We start from the raw sequence: 21,539 nt of genomic DNA on the forward strand, positions 1-21,539 counted from the left end.
AGTCAGCAAAACTTAGGGTATAATAGGTATTCGTTCCTTACTGGTATACCCTCGCACTTTGTTTTTCATGGTTTCAGGTGTTTTTCCAGGAATATTTTGAACATGGTAGGGGATGTGCAGCAGCCCTGTAGTAGTCCCTTTGTCGTCTTAAATGGAATGCATATTCTATTGCCCGTTTGGATAGCTACTCTGTTATTCTTGTAGAGTACTGTTACTGCTTTTATGCCCTTCGATGTCCTTCATTGCTTCCCATAGCTTGATTCCAAGTATCAAGTCATATGTTTTCTTAAGATCTACAAAAGCCAGATGGACGAATCTATTCTTGGCCATTCTTTTTCTGCTAGCGTTTCGACCGTGTAAAGGTGATCTAAGAGAATAGCTATTCTGATCATTAAAACTCACCAGTATACTGAACGTGGGAAGATATTTGCGACCCAAAGTAAAACTCGTAGTTGACGAGCTGATTGGTACCATATAATCGAGTAATTTTTATTTTTGGTGACTAGCATTTACATTAATTTAACTGTGAAAAGAGGTAAAAAAGATTACGTCAGATATTTTTATTATTTACTACAAATATATTATTTTTGTATTCTTCTTCGTAGGTAAAATCAAAGAAGTTCTGACGCAAAGGAAAGCGTCTTCTACCGATATAGTACCTTAAGAAAACGTTTTGTGTGATAACATAATGAACTTTAGTATCGTCATAAGTACATCATAAAATTGTGATAATAAGTGACTTATCATTTTTTTATACATATGGATAATGACTGTTGTTTTAAACACTCGGTTTATTTTTTGATTTGTCGTTAATAACTTTGCAAAAACGGAAACTCTAGTGTACCTCGGTAAAAAGGGATATCCCTCTATTATACAGGGTAATCCCTTAATGATGAAACGTAGATGGACTGGTGTGCAAGCCTTGAGAGTACCATCGTCGGAAGAAAGTAGCTCGGAAGTTACATCATCAACGTTAGTAATGTCTCCTGCAAACTCGCTAGCGTCTACGGATATTGGAGACGTCGATCTCGAATTTTTCGATCTGGATCTGAATCAAGGACACAGGAATCTCATTTTACAGAACGGGTACGGGATTGCTATTGCTGGACATACGCTGGCTAAAAGTGATACGAGTTCAATGTCAGGTAAGGTATCAACAACTTTGTTTTTAAAGTCATACTTAACGATTAAAATTTTTGCGATCAAATAGTAAACACTGACTAGGTAAACATGCAGATAGTGTATAACATACCTACAAGATGACTTAATTGATAAATATGTTAAATAATGTGTTTTGGGAAAAAGATTATGTAAACAACACATTTTTAGATACTTCATAATACCTATATTGCCTACTTGTAGATAAATATGTTAATATTTTTAAAAACCCTACATGGATACACCAAACAATAATTTTTGAGTGTACCATTTTTGAAAAAATACTCATTGTATTATTTTTGAAAAAATACTCATTGTATTATGGCTTCAATAATAACAATATTATTATACAACTTCATAAAAAAACTTTTCAATCATTAGCTCTTTTATTTGATTCTCCTTTCATCAAAATTGAATAATGTATCATTAAAAAAAATAATTTTAATATATACATATTATGTTATTTTTTAAATATTTTTCCCTTGCGTATACGTATATAAATGAATTTGATCCCAGATGGTTTAGAAAAAGAAAGAAAATGTGTCAGCCATTCAGGTAAAATAGTTATACCTTCAGTTTGAGCTTAATAATTTCCACCAAAATATCTCAAGTCCTGATAAACAGTTCAAGTTAATGAGTTAGATGATTATTTTATACTCAAATAAATTATTGCTTAGTTTCTAGTTAGCTGCCATTCTCGCACACGTTACAAAAAATATATTGTCCAAAGTATGTAGTAAGAATCAAATATGTATGGATAGTTTTTGTATAATTTTTTGGTAGATCTAATGATCATCATCTGTAGTCATTTTTTGAGACCGTTGATGACCATATGCGTCCCTTAAATAGTTCCATTCCGATTGTCTTAACCCTTAACTACAGACATCCCAATATTATCACGTAACTACAGACTCCCGGTATTTTTTACCGGTAATTATAAAATAGAGTCAAAATATAAAGTTAATAATAAAAAACAAAAACTTTTTGCATTATGTGTTTTTATGGAGTCTCTAGATATGGGAAAAATGGTAAAATGAGTGATTTTAATAATATAATGACAAGATTTTTGAAGAATAATCTATTAAACCAGAATTTTGGTAACATTTTTGGTCTATTGAAACAAACGGCCATAAATGCTATGGACAAAAATTTTAACTTTTTTTTAACAAATAAACGTAACATAGAATCACAAAGGAAATATAAAATAGCATCCACGAAAATTTTTACATCCATGAAAAAAAATCTGCAAGGGGTAAAATTGTAATAAAATTAAATGGCAATTCCATTTTTGCAAAGTGGCCTCAAAATTTTTATCTTCAAATTTAACCTTCATTGAAGGTCCAGGATGTCTTCCACAGTCCATTTCTTTACCTTTTCCCCAAAGACACAAAAAAATAATGTAAACATTTCAGATTTACAAATATAGTACTCATATAAAAATATTCCCTTATCACAGACATCCGGTAATTTTTACCGGTTAAGATTTTTGATGTGTACCAGAAAAGAAAATATTGACAATACACAATACACGCTTTGACTAGCATTGTTATACAAACTGCCCGAGAGGTACAGAGACACATGAACTTGTAAGTTGTGAGGTTACCACGAAATCCACATTTTGGGAATGCCCGCCGGTAAAAAATACCGGATGTCTGTAGTTAAGGGTTAAAGGACGTCCTTTACTATCTCTGACATCATCAAGGACTGCCCATTTCCATATCAACCTTACAATTCTTTTAACTGTGTTCGTATTACCAGTTTTTCTTCTAACTATTTTATTTGAAACTTTTTCTCTGTGGGATATATTATCATTGATCTCTGCATTGCTCTCTGTTCCACTTTTATTTTAGGTGTTTATTAATTTTCTGGCAAGGGTCAGTGTTTCTAGCCCATATGTTAGAACTGGAAGCACATACTGATTAAAGACCTTTCTCTTCAAGAACATGAGAAAATCCGATCTAAAGATTTTAGTTTTCTGTAAGTTGCCTATGTGAGTAATATTTTGCTGTTTAACTCTCTTCTTTGGTTGTTCCTAATTTAATCTTGTGGCCCAGATACTTATAGATAAACATACAGTCATATGTCATCCAGTTCTCACCTTATAGTAATTGGACCAACACTTACAAATAATAATGATTACGTCCCTCATGAGACTTAGTTTATTCAGTTATTCATGTCAAGTCGGACAATTTTTCTTTTCTAACACCGAAAATTTTCTGTAGGGCGGCATTTTATATATACTGGAGTTCCCTTAAAAATACCAGTTAATTGTAAATGTTTTTATCAAACAATCCTGCAAAAATCGGTTGTGTGGGTAACACAGCAGAGTTATGGAGTCATAACATTTATACCCTTACAGCTGATTTTTGCAGGATTGTTTGATAACAATTTTTACAATTGACTGGTAATATTGTCCGACAAACTTTTAAGAGTAGGAGTTGCCCGACGCATCAAAGTTTAGAAACCACTATATTTATAAAACGCCCTCCTCCCAATAATTTTCCGTACTAGGGAAGTTGTCCGACTCGACATCAATATCTGGATAAACGAAGTCTCATGAGGGAGGCAATCATGTTTTTTTTAAGTGTGGGCCCAAGGTCTATTACTTTTACCGGTGTCAACGATTTCAAATGAGGCTTTCAGTCTGTTTCTTTTTCTGTTATTTTCAATTTTAAATTACTAAAATATATACGTTTTATCTTATAATTTATCTATAGTATTTATTATAATGATATAAGTTTATTTTCAGTTCTCTTTGAACGGAACTATAAAAAATTTTTGGTGGAATGAAATTGCTAAGACGGCTCCCAGCTACCCTTTGAAATGCCGAGATTTCTCTCTAGAATATTTATAAATACATTTAGGTCAGAGTATTTAGGATGCACCTTTGGGGAACCTTTTTGATCCTTTATTTTCAACGCATATACATTATTTCAAATTCCATGAAAAAAGGTCATCGCGTCTGTATTTTGAGCCATACTTCTCAATAACTTCATTGAAAACTCCCAAGAAGGTTCTAGAATATATTTTGTTTTCCTTGTCAGTTGTAATAAAGTGCGTATTAGAATTTAGTGCGAAGAAACTTGTATTTTTATTCCTCAAATTTTAAATTCAGGGAAGGTGCCAAACTCTAAGTAATGGTAGGGGAGCCCAAGCGGGGATTTTTGCAGTTACTCGAGCGCGTCAGAAAATCACATGGGGAGCAAGCTTGTACCCTTTAAATGTAGGTACCCCTACGCCCTACCATAATATATTGGCTCTTAATAGAGGGGAGTTCGTTAAGGGTAAGTTAAGTACATGCAGAACAGTGTATATTTTAAAAATCTGACGATTTGAGCGTGGCGTAAGATATGGGTGAGTCACAAAGTTTCACAAAAAAGCGAATATTTCGCGAAATGAACGTCAGATCGAAGAAATACGTGTTCAATATTCTTCAAAAATCTACCGAATGATAACAAACACGACCTACACGGAGAGGGGTGGGGATAATTTAAAAATTTTCAATAGGAATCCCGCGATATTTAGCGAAATGGAAATGAGATCGAAAAACTGAAAAATACACGTATTCGATATTTTTGAAAAATCTATTGAATGACACCAAACACGACCCCTCACGTAGGTGAGGTGGGGGTTACTGTAAAATATTAAATAGGAGCCCCCATTTTGTATTGAAGTTTTAGATTCCTTACGTAAAAATATGTCACTGTTATTCTATAAATTTTTCGAATTATGGATAGATGGCGCTATATTCGGAAATGACGATTGTTGGAAGTGGAAAATTAAATTAAAAATGGAAAGTCTCCACTAAAATGTAAAACTTAACTACTTTTTTTTGGTTTTAGGACCTAATCTTCACAACCTAATTGGTCACTACAAAGCTTTAGTAACTGCAAATTTAGCATCCTGGCCTCCCCTAATATTAGAATTATTGTTTCTTTTTTTTTGTGAACCTAATAGATCTTAGAAGTAATCTGTTTGTCTGTTTGAGTATCCTTGGAAAAATAAGAAACAAGAGTTCTTTTGTTTTCTTTATGCTCCTATCGTATTATACTGTCTTGGTCATAGTAGGTTATCTTAAGGTACGTATCCATTACTTGGTGCTCCGTGTAACTGATCGAATGGATAGGGCATGCGCTCCTCTACATTATAAACCGCCACCGATTGGATCACCGAGGGGGAACAACAACGTATCCACTATATGTGGAGCAGCTACACAGAGCACCAGCCTAATGGATCCGTACCTTTACGCGCTAATTTTTCAGATTCTTTTTACGGTTATCTATTCCAACTCGTACCTTTTTTCAATAGAAATTTTACAAATAGGCATTTTCCATTGATTAACCCTTTTTCTTGTACAGTTTTGCATTCTCCACAGTATATTTATGTTTATTTAAATCGTTCTTCCAATTATCTTATACTTAATGTTAATGGCTTGTAACCATATATGTGAAACTGGTCAATCGGTTTGGTAATCACTACATTCTTCCTTTAAACATTTTAATGCAAAAAGTAGCACATCCCAAGTTCAATTAGTTGTTGTAGAAATCTTGATCTCTGGAAGATTAAAGCCATTCGCAGGATGTCCTTGATGAGGAAACGTACCCAATCACCGTAATTTATTCTGAAAGTATGGCAATTAAAGAATCGAAGAATCGAGAAAGTGTTCGAGTATTTCTGGCCGTGCAAGAGTTAATCGAGAGTTGTGCAACGAAGAAACGAGAACTGTTGTCTGTAGAGGTGGAGGCGAGAGCGAAATCAAGTTGTCGTTAAAACTTGTATTTTGGTCGGTTTTTTAATACGAAATTGGGGTTTAAATTTTGTGTACCTACTATGCATAATTTTTAAAAGTACTTTTGAATAACAGCAATATATGCGAGTAACAGGTCTGTGTAATTTTGTTACAAATTACATAATATTATTATGTTTTGTTTTCAAAGCAACACTGATATATATATATATCTTGTATGATATAAATATTGTAATATTTATGTCTTCATCAATACGTTTCTTAAAACTTTAATATTAGTTATGGAGTTTAAAGTTACAAATTGTACTTAATTAAGTCGAAAAATTTACCTATTACAACCATTACGTATTGCCTGCCGTGCTAGAAAGCTGATGCAATTCATTTGAGCTTACTACAACATTGAAAAAAATACATGTATGGTGAAAAAAAAAACGATTCTCGAATCATAATGAAAAAAATAATCATCATCAACAATCATCATAAGAAAAATTGAAGTACTTGACAAGTGACAGAGTATATTCGAGGAATAAGAAGTAGACAGATAAGCAAGTGGATTGAAGATATATTGCTGAGTATCCTGATACATGTACAACATGATACATGGCAACTGAATGCAATAACAAAATCTTTCCGCTTATTCTGATTCCAGGTCGCCTAAGGAGATACTAAGTCAGTAAAAACCAGAAATGCGACAATAAACTTTTTGATTTCATAAAAGGGATTTTATTGGAAAATCAATTCTATTCTAGAACGTGCCAATAAATTTAGAACCTAGATATGTAGATAGAAAGTGTAATAGGTGCCTAAGCAAGGAAACAATCTAAATAATTTTTGGAAAATCAACTTTTAACCCCAGCGACTCTTAACATTAATTTGTTTTTCATTAAACTTCAAAATGAATCATATCAGACATTCAAAATGTACCTGTAGAAAATTTCGAGATTTAACACATATCCTGTTACAGTGTGAAAAACAAGATAATACAAGTTTTTATGAAGACTTCCGAAAACTAAATGTCTGCTTCCCATTTCACTTAAATGAATTAATTTTCTCTGGAAACATAGAAATCTTCAATTGTATTTTTAGGTTAATTAAAAAATTTAAATATAAACTTTAAACAAGATAATTATTGTAATAGTAGTGGAGGAAAGTATGCTAAAGGACATCGCACACATCTTATGGAAAATATAATGTAACTCAAATTCAATAAAATTTATATGAAGATGTTCGTTTCAATTTAACGGTCAATTCTTATCATTGCGCCAACTCTTAATTTTCAATAATAAGAGCAGAAATTGATATAAATCAATCTGAAATCAAATGGGTAGGTACATAAGTTAGAGAGAGAAAAAATATTTGAAAATACCCAAATTATAGGTATGTACTTCATAAATCTTCTCGGGCTATTAAGCATCTTATTATATTAGTTTCACTAATCCGCTTAGGCCCAGCGGGGTTTAAGCTGTTTTGAATAGCACCTAGAGCAATAGTGATTATAACTGACACGTTTATAGACTCCAAAAATATGATTTCGATAAACTTTATTTGCAATTTGCGCCGTAGTTAATCATAATTAAGAGTTGCCTCAATGATAAGAATTGACCGTTAATTTAAAACGAATCTATTCGTATACATTTTATTGAATTTGAGTGACATTATATTTTCCGTAAGATGTGTGCGATGTCTTTTGCAGTTACTCGAGCCCTATGGGGACTTATTGGGTTGTCAAGAGTAGGTCCTGAAACCAAAAATAGTTAAGTAAAATTTTCCATTAAAGTGGGGACTTTTCATTTTTTAATTTAATTTTCCATTTCCAACAATTGTTTTTCCGATTATAGCGACATTATCCATAATTTGAAAAAATGTTTCGAATAAAAGTTACTTATTTTTACGTAAGAAATCCAAATCTTAATATTTTAAAGTAACCCTCCACTTCACCTCCGTGGGTGGCCGTGTTTGATGTCATTCGATAGGTTTTTCAAAAATATTGAATACGTGTATATTGCAGTTTTTCGATCTGACGTTTATTTTGCGAAATATCGCGGGGTTAATATTTAAAATTTTAAATTTACCCCTCTCCCCGAGGAAAGTCGTGTTTGGTATCTTTCAATAGATTTTAAAAAAATAGTGAACACGTATTTTTTTAGTTTTTAGATCTTACGTTTATTTCTCGAAATATTCGCTTTTTTCTTGTGAAACTTTGTGACTCAACCATTTCCTTGCGCCCCGCTAAAACCGTCAGATTTTTTAAATAGATACTGTTCTGCATTTACTTAACTTACCTTATCTTAATCTGACGATTTCGAGTTTTTCTAAGGATAGATTTTTTTTCGGGCCCCCCTTAATGAACTTCCCTGTATTAAGATCCAATATATGTTAGGGGTACATTTACAAGGTTTCTCCCCATATCATAATCTGACGCGCTCGAGTAACTGCAAAAATCCCCGCTTGGGCTCCCCTACCATAAGCAATTTGCGAATTACAACAATATTGAAAATAATTGAAAAAATAATACAGAAACTTATACAAAACCATTAAGAAATATATAAAAATATAATATAACTATCACAAAAAAATATAAGAAAATTAAAACAAAAATAAAAAAAATTTAAAATTGAAAATATGTATATTTCAGATGATACAACTAATGTCCCATACGAGAGTTTTGTAAATGGTCTACATATATCAGAGTCCGTTAAATCTCATCATTGATGTTCTAGTTTTTTAGCCTCCCCATACATTTTTTACACACGCTACACTGTTTTGTTTATCTTGAATCGCGAAAAACAACAAGCACTCTCACTATTATACAACGTGTAAATTCCATATCATCACTAAATATCCATACGCACGGAGCATTAGCATTAGAACGCATGATTGCGTCTCAGTTTTTTTATTATTATTGTAGGCAGGACCCTGGGTTATCCCGAGATGCATGAACGGAGCCGAGAAGCCGGCCAGCCTCCGTTGCCAATGCTCCGCGCAGCTCAGCAGGCGTTTAAGTAGACCGGTCTTCTAACAGTGGCATCTACGATGCCATCACACGCTGCCCGGAGATTTACTAACGGAGGCTAACTAGCTTCTCGTTCTCGGCTCCGTTGCCCTTGCGTGCATCTCGGGACAACGAATTTTAGGGTCCTGACTAAAAATAATGAAAAAACTAAAAGTGTGAATTTCGTTATGAAATTTGGTATTTGGGGTTAGAATAATATTTGGAACAACTTGTTCAAATAACTTTTTCCGATATTTGTAACGCAAAGTAAAATATCGGTAATTTATCATGTTTTTGGATTCGCAGTAGGCCGCGTTTAGAATTAAAAAAATTCAGTTGAGTATCTTAAAAAATGTGAACCTGCAACCTGTATGGACTGAAAAACTTCAAATCTGTATTTATTTTTATATGCATATCTACTTACAAAGATGGAATTGTTAACAAATAAACGACACAAACTTTGGTATTAAACTTTTACAATTAGACTAATTATTTTTAAAATGATATGATATTATGACATTATGAATTTTGATGATATTATGAACTGTAAATAAAAAATGGCCAAAAAATGGGACCTTACATTACATTTTTTGGCGCATTTTTTGCTAGTGCAAATTTGTCTAGATATTTTAGAGTTAGGCATAGCCTCCCCTATTGTAAAAATCACGAGCCGCCACTGCCTGGTGTTATAGTTTTATATCCATAGTAGGCACCGTGATAGACACGGCACAATGGCTTTAAATATTTTGTTAAGGATTGTATACATTAAGCTTAAAATGGAATAGTTCCCTGGAACCCGTTTTTTTTTCATTGGATATAATATCTCATGCGTTACTTTGTGGTTCATTTTACATGCAGTTAACTAAACGAAACTTTTCGTTTCAATTTCATTTCCTCTATCTATACCTACACGGGGATGACTTCTCTAACGGGAATGATTTCTGTACTAAAATTTTCTATTTTGGGTTGCCCTAATAATATTCTCCTTGACAGACACGTCTTATCTAACCTGCTACCACCCTACCTTCTTTGGCTTTCCCTCTCACTTTTTCCTGGCCCTTGACGATTCTTTAATTTTTAATTTTATCATTTTGAAACAAATGGATTTTCTTCAAACTTTTCTAGTAAGTCAACTTGAAAGTGCCTTTTTTTCGTCGAAAATTTTTAATGGAATTTTTAACAGTATCTAAAAGAAAGTTTTGTTTAAATGTGAATTTTTTGAATCTCCAGCAATAAAACTACAATGTAGTTTTAATGTCAAGTAAGTCATCTTTTTTGTCACCGCATCCATCCATCTACGTATAATATTCCATTACTGCAACATGTATTCGTTTTTCTTCGTTTTTTGAACTCGTCAACTTTCAGTTTCATACTTCATAGCTGATCATACACTCACTAGCACAAAATTCCGCCACTGAAAATTTTTGACGACTTATTACTTTATTATTTTTACTCCGATTTTCAAGACTCTTGCATCAGTTTTTAGGTACATGTATTGATGTCGTTTGTTATTATTCCGGTAATAAAATTTTTGCTTAAATGGCATTATACGTTGTGAATGGAAGCGTTGTATTTTCTCCTAACTTTAAAAAATTCTGTGGAAAAATTAGAGCGCTGATTTTGTTTCATACTCTTTTTGTATTATCTTGGATGTATCCCTAAGATTTTGTTTTTTGAATTATCCGAATATATCTTTTCTTGTAAAAGCTGTACCTAAATAAAAAAAAGAATGTGTGTGTACTTTGTACGCACGTAAGAAGTTAATAAAATTCTATTATATGATTTCAACGAAATAAATATACTTTCAACAGGTTATTTGTATTTTATTTAAAGATTAAATTAATTTTTACTTACTACTTTCCAAAAATTTTTATTAAAACAATACCAAAAATAAAAAAAATAGAAAACACACGGATTCGAACCAGGGACCTCTCGATCTCCGGCCACACGCTCTACCACTGAGCTATATTTCCTTTGCTTTGACAGGTTACAATATTTCTCATACATACTGACAAATTTAATAGTCCAAGTGAAGTATACAAAAATACTTTAAATATACTTACTATTAATATAAAATATTTTATTCCCGAGGAAGACAAATCCAAAGACAGAAAAATTATAATAAATTCTTCTTCTTCTTGTGCCACTCCTATCGGAGATTGGAAATCATCAAGGCTACCCTGACTTTGTTTACAGCTGACCCAAAAAGTTCATTAGTGGTGCAGCCAAACCACTCTCTCAAATTCCGCATCCACATTCTTCTACGGCCTGGATTCCGTTGTCCTTATATTTTTCCTTGCATTATATTTTGAAGTAATGCGTATTTATGACCTCTCATCAGGTGACCCAAATACTCGAGTTTTCTTCGTTTTATCGTTAACAAAATTTCTGGGTCTCTTCCTATCCTTCGTATTACTTCAAGATTTGTGATTCTTTCAACCCAACTTATCTTCAGCATTCGACGGTAGCACCACATCTCGAAACTTTCAATATTTTTTATGTTGTTCTGTTTGAGAGTCCAGGCCTCTACACCGTATAATAGCGTGTTAAATAAGTAGCCTCTTAGCATTCTTAATCGTAGAGGGATGCTTATATCTCTGTTGCAGAAGAATTTTCTCATCTTTATGAAGGTGGCCCTGGCAATTTCGATACGTCTTTTTATTTCATTGTTTTTGGTCTCCAGTTTCGTTTATTAAAGTTCCCAAGTATTTATAACTTGATACTTTTTCAATTTGAATGCCGTTTATACTAATATGTGCTGGTTGTGTCATGATTTTACTGAAGACCATATACTTGGTTTTTTTGATATTAATGTTTGTCATAATTGTTGCAAGCAATATTTATGTTTGTAAGTAATCGTTGTAATTCTTCTACTGTTCTTGCAACTAGTACAGTGTCGTCTGCGTATCGAATATTATTTACAACCTCTCCATTGATTACGATTCCTTCATTTGCTTGCAAAAGGGCTTCCTGACAGATGCTTTCACTATATATTATGTACATTAAATAGCAGTGGTGACAAAATGCATCCCTGTCTTACTCCTCTACGTATTTCATTGCTTTTGATATTTCTGATTCCAATATAAGTTGAGAATTATTCGCAGATCTTTATTATCTATGTATTTTCTTTCAAGAATGTCTCTTAGCCTATCGTGGCGTACTCTGTCAAACGCTTTTTCAAAATCGATAAAACATGCATGTACTTCTTGATTAACGTCTAGGCATATTTGTGTAAGAACATTCAAACCGAAGAGAGCTTCTCGAGTACCTAGTCCTTTTCTGAACCCCATCTGTGTATTACTAATATCTGACTCCAACTATTGATAAACTCGGTTGTGGATGATTTTTAGAAATATCTTTAGTAGATGGCCCATTAAAGATATTGTTCGATGTTCTGAACATTCTTTTGCATTGGATTTCTTTGGCAGTGTAACGAATGTAGACAGCAGCCACTCTTGAGGTATAATAAATATATTTACTAAAAACACTAATAATATATTCTTTTCACGCACACCTTATTTGCGCTACATAAAGATGTAGCGACTGATACCATACTGTCGGTGTGCGCATGCGCCAGGGAATGTAAAAATTCACCCTAATGCCTAAAGAAGTATAACTTCAAAAGCAACACAAAACAAAATTAACAACATAACAATTCAATAGCGGGTATGTCCACCTCTCGCAGCAACGACTACTCACAATCTGTTTGGCATCAAATAAAGATGTGATATCCTCGCATGGGGAATAGTCCGATATTCCTCTATCATGGTCATAACTGTACCAAATTTTCTGGAGGCCTAGGATGACGGCGAATAGCTATTTTTAATTCATCCCATAAATGCTCAATAGGATTAAGATCTCTGCTGCATACGGGCCATTCTAATCTTATCAATCCAACCTCTATTTAAGATATTTATGTTTATGAATCATTCAGTATTTTTATTTACAAAAAATTGTACAGCTCTTATAAGTAAAGAGATATTCGGATAATTCAAAAAACAAAATTTTAGTAATGCCTCCGGGATAACATGACAGGCTTATAAATAAAATCACCTCTTCAATTTTTCTACAGAATTTGTTAAAGTTTGGAGAAAATATAACACTTCCATTCACACTCGTATAATGCCATGTAAGTAAAAATTTTTTGTTACTGGAATAATAACGATATCAATACATATACGTACAAACTGATGCAAGAATCTTCGGTCGCAATAATAACCAAAATAATTACGATACACTAATCAAACTTTGAAATCTTATAAAGATGCAGTGTTGCCAATCGCATTTCTCTAGATTATCCGATGATCGCTCGAAAAATATCCGATTTGTCACGAAAAGGTACGCTAGGTTAAAATTTTTTCTGTTATTAAAATCAATGTTGCCAATGTTATTCTTTTAGTCCCCTTAACAACCATCAAATAACAAAATCCGTTGTTCGTACGCCAATCAGTTGATTGTAATCAATTAACATTATGATAATTAACATAATTGATTGATTAATTAATTATTAATTATCAATTAACGTAACAATTATTAACATAATTGATTAATTAATCAATTAATCTCATAATTGTAATCAATTATGTTTTCAGCAACCCAATCAAAGTTGACATTGACAGTAATTAAATATTTGATAATGATCAGTTGATTCCATCTCTGATTAGCGTTCGAACAACCGGCCCTTTAATCTACTGGATTCTCTATTTCACAGTTTAAAAATTTTCGTTTATAGATGAAAATCTCGTATCCTAGCTGATTATTACCTAATTCATGTATGTAAATACTATTTACTTACTATTATTATATTATTCGTATTTTGTATTATCGTAAGTGTTAAATTCAAATAAATAAATAAATCTAAATATTTCATTATTTGGATCGTTATATTAATTTATTATAATTATTTAAGTAAAAAAAAACTTTTAAATATTATTTTATTAAAACGTAATAACTACCTCTAAAACTAGGTACTGGAAAAATAAATAATAAATAAATCAATACAAAATAAACTACAGCTACATTAATTGCATAGGCGCAAAATTTCTGGGCAATGCTTTTAAAATACATTATTTTTTTCGAGGCCTGAGAAAGCTAAATATTATTTAAAAATTTAAACCCAGAATGAAAGATTATATTATTACCGAGGGCCAAAAGTCCCTGAAGACTTCTATAATTTTTATTCTAATATGTTACAGGGGTAAAAGGAAAAGAAAATATTGAGTGTGATTTTTAATTTCAAATATCTCATTCAAAAGAAACATTTTGTTTATTCTAAGGGACTTTCAGCCCTCGGTAATAATGTAATCTTTCATTCAGCGTTCAAATTTTTAAAAAATATTTATTAGTATTCTCAGGATTCGAAAAAAATGAATACGTTTAAAGATTATTGGTTCGAAATTTTGCACCTACGCTCTTTTAACAACGAAAGATTTATTACAACTAAAACAATAGAAATGTATTTGACAGTCTTGTAGTTATTAAGGTATCAAAGTTATTATCCATAATACCCGTGGTGCGTTCAACATTAATGCCCGACTAAATAATTTTTATAGGCAAAAAATTTGAAGGATTTTTGAGTTCATTAGTAGATATCTAGATATTACTGGTTTCAAATAAGTATATTTTTCTACAACCACTATTCCAAATGCATTTTTCTGCACAATTTTAGTTAACAAACTTAATATTTTCTCACAGAATAACTGACAGTAGTGTGCAGAAAAGTGACGTTTCTGTGCCGGAAAGTTCTTTTCTGCATAGTACCTTACCCACCTTAACGTTTTTTATTAACCATTTATCCATTATAAAAAAGTATTTTCACAAACCAAAACTTATTTCAACAGACGAGACGTTTACTTAAGCACTGCACTACATAAAATGAAAATAAAACAAAATCGTGCGTGAATTAGCGTTCATAAGTTTAACGACTAAAAACTAAAAACTCATAAATAACATCGGACGGCAGACGGTTTTTGAAATTTGAATTGGATTAGTATGCCTTAAGTGGATGCACTTGTGCATTTAAATTCTAAACAAAAGATTTGGCACATGTCCCTTTTGTCAAAAGATGAAAAGTATCGGATGTCACTAACATTCATCCAGTATAGGCTATTTATAAAAATTTGGGTGTAACCAAACAAAATTAATGTGTTGTTGGTGTTGGGAATATATGGATGAGAAAGTTTTAGTTGATGGTAGATACACTGAAAAATATCCGCAAATATCCGATTTATTTAAAGATACGAAGAAGATACGACAACTCTCAAAAAGGTACGCAAATCGGATAATTATCCGCCGATTGGCAACACTGTAAAGATGAGATGCCTATTTAAGATTTTCTCGACAAAATATAAATTTTTTATTTTTTTGCATAATCTTTAAATGTTTAAAAAAATAGTTATAAACAAATTAACGTTTCTCAGAAAGTTATTATATTCTAATTTTAAAACATAGTTACAATGCGTATTTCAAATATCTTGAAAATGAATGCTTTAAAACTGTTTTGCAACCATTTGCAAAAAAGTTATGAAACAACAAAGTAAACATACGATTACTACGTTGTTTATAATTGTTTTAAATTCTTTCAAAGCGTAAAAGTGACTTTAAAGTACAAGCTAATTATTTACAAAAAATATCGATTATTAGTTTGATGGTTATATTTTAATTAAAGATTATAAATATATTTTTTTGTAATTTACACGCGCGAAAGTAGACTAATACAGTACTGTAGCTAAAATTTTCACTAGTAGCGACGACCGCCGCGCGACGTACACTTAATAAATAAAATTATAGTATTACGTATGCTGCGTGTCAGTCGCTTCGAGTAAACATTTTAGCTCCGGCTCTGTATCAAGCCTACTTTCGCGCTAAAAATTACAAAAAAAAGTATTTTTAATCTTTGATTAAAATATAACCATTGAACTAATATTTGATATTCTTTGTGAGTAATTAGATTGTACCACAGACTCACTTTTAAGCTTTGAAACAATTAAAACAAATTATAAACAACGGAGCAATCGTATATTTACTTTGCTGTTTCATAACTTTTTTGCAAATGGTTGGAAACATTGTTAAAAGCATTCATTTTCAAGACCTTTGAAATACGCATTTTAAGTATTTTTTAAAATTAGAATATAATAAACAATTTCTGAGAAATGTTAATTTGTTTATATCTCTTTTTTTTTTAAACATTTAAAGATTATGCAAAAAAATGAAAAATTTATATTTTGTCGACAAAGTATTAAATAGGCATCACATATTTATAATCTTTCTAAGTTTGATCAGTGTCTCATGATTATTTTGGTTGTTATTGCGACTGTTAATTGTTAATTAACAATTGAATTGTTGCTAAAATATTCGTTTAATTTTCACCGGCTTCTGCAGTTATAATCTATACCAAGAAAGCTTTTATTTCACCAAGTTATTTAATTATTGATAAATAATTACTTGCCCAAAAAATTTATTTGAAAATTCTAGATTTTGTTGGGAATACCCACATTTTCCGAGGAAAATTTCGTCGGAGCAAATCGGGCAAAACATGCCACTATGTAGAATTAAATTGGGGTGAATTTTTATTTGAGTGTTTTTGGTGTAAAGTTAAAATCTTCGGAGTTATAGACCAATAATTGAAAAAAAAACACGATTTGGGGGCGCCATTTTGTTAATAAAAAAAGTAGCACACTATATGCGGACTTTGCACACCTATATTATTAATATATAGGATCATAATATTCTATTCCAGCAATAAAATTGCTGGTAAATAACCTCTCTTTGTACTTTACTAATTAGACCAGCGTATTATAACTATTTTTTTTCTCAAAATTTAAAGATTATGCAAAAAAACGAAAAATTTATATTTTGTCGATAAAATATTAAATAAGCATCTCATCTTTATAAGTTTGATCAATGTATCATGATTATTTTGGTTATTATTGCGCTCGTAAATCGTTAATTAACAATTGAATTGTTGCTACAATATTCGTTTTATTTTCACCGGTTTCTGGAATTACAATCTATACCAAGAAAGCTTTGATGTCACTAAGTTATTTAATTATTGATTAATAATTACTTACCCAAAACTTTATTTGAAAATTAGAGTTTTTGTTGGGAAAACCCGCAGTTTCCGAGGAAAATTTTCGTCGAAGCATATCGGGAAAAACCTATCTCTACGCAGAATTTAATTGCGGTGAATTCTTATTTGAGTGTTTTTGTTGTAAAGTTAAAATCTTCGGAGTTATAGAGCAATAATTGAAAAAAATACGATTTGTCGGCGCCATTTAATTTATAAAAAAAGTAGCACACTATCTGCGGACTTTGCATACCTATATTATTAATATATAGGATCTTATAATTCGATTCCAGCAATAAAATTGCTGGTAAATAACTTTTCCATGAATTTTGCTAATTAGCCCAGAGTATTACACAATGACATTTAACTCTGATGTCCCACCGCAATATATTTTCTTTTTGCTCTATTACTTTATTTGACGATAGTAAATCACATCAAACAAGAACTTTGTTCTTGCATTTTTTTTTGCGAATTAACGTTTATTCATCAAAAGTCGTAACAATCCTCTGCATTATGCTTTAGGAGTTTGTCTTTTGTTTCATTTAAAAAATAAATAAAAAGTTACATAAAGTTCCACCAAATGTACGTAGCTCTTATCTGCCATCTGGTATAAAGTTTATGGACTTTTTAAGAACTTTTATAAGGGTTGCTGTTTGTTTGAAGAATGTAAATCTACTTAAAGAGTTGTTTACAAAAGTTAATTATGAGATTTTGTAGATGATAAGGGTTAAAAGAGTTGAGTATCTTTTGAAGAATGTTCTTCTATACGTTTTAATGAAATAAGAAATTACAATTTCAATTGAGAGTTCATTCCTAAAACGGGTATTTTTAAACTGTGGTAAAGTATAATACCACGCAGAATTTATTAACAATCAGGATAGTACAGAGAACAGTAGCTTATTTTCCTGATTTTGTGGTCTTTAGTTCAAGCAAAAGTGATATTGTTCAACATTATTCCTTGATATTTTTCAAAAACATTGACATGGAAGAAATGTCACATATTTCGAGCAGAAAAGAAAAGCGAGGCGACATGCCAATTGAAATTAATAGGGTCTGTAAATAGCGAAGATGACCAAAAGGAATAAACATTATTTAAACAAATAGAAATATACAGTGCTGTTTTTGTGACGGTGCGCCGGCGCCGTACCGGTACCTCTTGGGACAAAAAATAAAAAAAAACAACAAAATTATAGACAAATTCCTGAATTTTTTCCTTGTTCCCAAATAGCTTTAAAACGTTTAAAAAGTTTTCACCGGGGCGGACTCCCCTTATGAACACTCCCCAGATCCCCCAGAACATTGCGTAGGTACCGGAACCTAATATATTGTTACAAAAACTTCACTGGAAATATAAATTAGAAATAATTTAAAGGCCAGATTTAACAGCAAACTAACAGAGCCTCGTGTGGAACGTTAGGAAAACTTATTGAGCCCTCTTCCGTTAAACCCTTTTAGGAACGAACTTCTCAATACAATTTAAAATACACTGTTGAATATTAATTAGGCGAAGCAATTATGTATATTACATGCTATACAGACTTTAAAAAAGATCGATTTAAACAGCCAGAAACTTAATATGATAATATCGGCAACCAAAGATAATAAAGGCTGGTAACCTTCAAAAATCCAATGAGGCGCAATCTGGAAATGGAAGTTGGTGGCAAAATAGTTCAAGAATATGGAAATTTAACAGCTTACAGAGATTGGATTCCGCGATTCTTTATGTACACGGGAGGTACTTTTCGCTGTACAAATTCTGATTTGTACAGATTCTAAAAGGTATTCTAAATGATACAGTGTACAGATTCTAAAGGTGCCGGTGGGGGGTTGGCGTCTATGCGCAGTATTATGATCAGTGTCTGAGAGAGAACGTATTCCAAATAATGGATAATTCCAAATAATGGAACAAATATAAAATTTGTTATTTCATTATTTCGCATACTTTCTCATACACCGACTATAATTATTCTGCGTATAGACGGCATCCTCCACCGGTACCTTCAGAATATGTGCACTGTATATAAACTGTTCGTCAAAAGTTAGGGATATAGAAAATTCTGCTGAATTTTCATAGTAGATTTTTTCGTGAACAGATTAACGGATTCCGCAATTTTGTTTGTTATTTTAGATTTTTTTTTTTAGTATTTACACAGTTATGCAAAAGTTTACTCAAAACTTTTTTTTGTACTGGGTGGAAGAAAAGAATTGTTTTTCTTATGTTAAGTTTGAGACGTCCTGTAGGGAGGACGAGGTACAAATGTGAGTATACATCGAAATCGTATTGTAGTCTTATATTTTGTGAACATTTTGTTTTTTGAATGTCCCTGATATTTTTAGAAACAAAAAAAAGACGGTTTTGTAATTTAACATGTGTTTTAACCGAAACAAAGCTTGAGACACCTTGTAGGGAGAAAAAGGCACAAAGGTGAGTATACCTCGATATTATGTTGTAGTCTCATATTTTGTGAATATTTTATTATTTTAATTTCTCTAATATCTTTAATAACAAATAAACTAGACGGTATTACTCTTTAATATGTGTTTTAACTGACGACATGCATCACATCACACATGTTAAACATAGAAACACGTATTAAGTGGTTACATAGGTCTTGCGGGCAAAAAAGTGAATTTTTGAAAAAATTATATCTCAAAAACTAAACATAATTTTTATTTATAATTGGAACTTGTAAAAGTATAATTAAAAATATAAAAATTAAGGTACTCTCAAAAAAATTTTCAACCAAAAATATTCATTTTTGTAGAGTTGACTGCAATTTTTCGACAACGGCCCTTTTTTGCGGTGGACAGCATAAATAAGTCCAGTGTCAACTAAAATCAAAAAATCAAAAAGTTTCTTGTAGTTTATACCTCTGGCTAGTGAATGAACGAAGGAATTTCAAAAAGAATTAAATTTGAAGATTTTACATAAGTTTAAACACATTTTCGACTAGGGATGGACACAAGCTCGAGCTTAGCTCGGCTCGGCTCGAGGCTCGGCTCGTTTGACGAGCCGATCTTCGAGCTCAAGCCTGTTTGTTTCTTGCGAGCCGAGCTTCGAGCCGAGCCAAATTTTTTTCGAGCCGAGCCGAGCTGAATTGGAAACGAGCCGAGCTGAATTGGAAACGAGCCGAGCTTTCCTTAACGAGCTTGTCAATATTTTAGCTAATACTCTAATATTTTTTCTATTTATTTTTGATACCACTGATACTTTTGTTTGAGAATAAGTAATTTAGACGACAAATATGTATTTGCAATATACAGTGTGTCCGTAATGTATTAAATAAATGGGATATTTCCTAAACTAAAAGTCTTTTGAAAAAAATCTAAAACACGTCGATTTTTAATTTTAATGATCTACATTTTACAACCAAATTTAATTACACAGAGTGATACACATAAAGGTGATGACGCCATCGGATTTTTTGTAAATATAACAGCTTCATACACAATACCTGCAAAAGGTAAATATGTGGGCTAACAATTATCGGACCCTACTTTTCAAAGGTAATTGAAACGAGTCGCATAACATCAGTCTTTAACGGGGTATCTCTCACCTACTTTAATTTATTTATTTCCCAGTAGAATTAATCCTGGAGGTTTTGATGAAAGTTTATGGTTTCAATAGGATATTGCGCCTCCGCATTATGCTGTAGATGTTCCAAGGTACGTAGACGAAATTTTTCCGAACAGGTGGATTGGAAGACGTGGGAGTGTGAAAATTTAAGATAAAGTCATGTATCAATTACTGGATTACTTTCAAATTCTTAGATTAATAATTTGAAATCAATAAAATTTATTTTCATAGCGCATATCTTTGAAATTCTGTCCGTTAGACCCCAAGTATCATACCTTTTTAACATCAGCTCATTTTTTCGATCTAAAAATGTCACAACGTAGGTACAGAGTGTACATTTACCTCATACATATCAGCTTAATGTATATCACCCTGTATAATCAAATTTTATGGTAGAAGGTAGAACATTAAAATTAAAACTCCACGAATTCCAGATATTTTTAAAAAGGATTAAGGAAGTATCTAATTTATTACATATTTTACGGACACTCTGTATAAATTCCTTTTTAAATAATATTCTTGCATTTCGATTATCCCTAATATCGTCACTAAATATTTGAATAGGATTTATAAAATGCAGTTATGTACTTCTCATTTTTACTATAGTTACTCGGAAGAGGTAAAAATTTTAATGAACATATTTTTTTGTTATGGTAAAATGTAAATATTCGCATTCCTAGAAGTTAGTCTTTTTGATAAACAAATTCTTAAGAAGGTTACAAGAGGCAGTTTAAGTTTATGGAGGATTATAAAATTGGGATTCTACCTCGTACCTCCATACTTGAATGGTTTTGGACATAATGATATGAATTTAACAATAGAAATTTACTGTTAATCTGTACAGTTGAATGTTTTATTGTAACTTATTTCTCAGTATAAACTTTGCTAAATCTGTAGGTATTAAGAAAATAATTCCGATTTTAAGAAAACTAGCACATTTGTATTTTACGGGTAGTAGGAAAGAAATCTAATAGTTATTACAATCTTTTCAGTCTTGAGA

At 31.7% G+C, this 21,539-nt stretch overlaps 1 protein-coding gene across 4 annotated transcripts in view; it reads left to right on the forward strand.

Moving 5' to 3' along the window:
• LOC114324627 (ecdysone receptor) overlaps positions 1-21,539 on the forward strand; it is a 1,502,986-nt gene that overhangs the window by 1,285,780 nt on the left and 195,667 nt on the right. The window contains exon 2 of one of the 4 annotated variants that reach the window (XM_028272500.2): positions 606-1,145. The exons of the other annotated variants lie outside the window; for them this stretch is intronic. Coding sequence (XP_028128301.1) covers positions 890-1,145 — 256 coding nt within the window. The 5' untranslated portion in view covers positions 606-889. The remainder of the gene's footprint in view (positions 1-605; positions 1,146-21,539) is intronic. 4 annotated transcript variants of the gene reach the window in all.

The sequence above is a fragment of the Diabrotica virgifera genome, chromosome 2, assembly GCF_917563875.1.
Source record: "Diabrotica virgifera virgifera chromosome 2, PGI_DIABVI_V3a".
In the NCBI taxonomy this organism is placed as follows: domain Eukaryota; kingdom Metazoa; phylum Arthropoda; class Insecta; order Coleoptera; family Chrysomelidae; genus Diabrotica; species Diabrotica virgifera.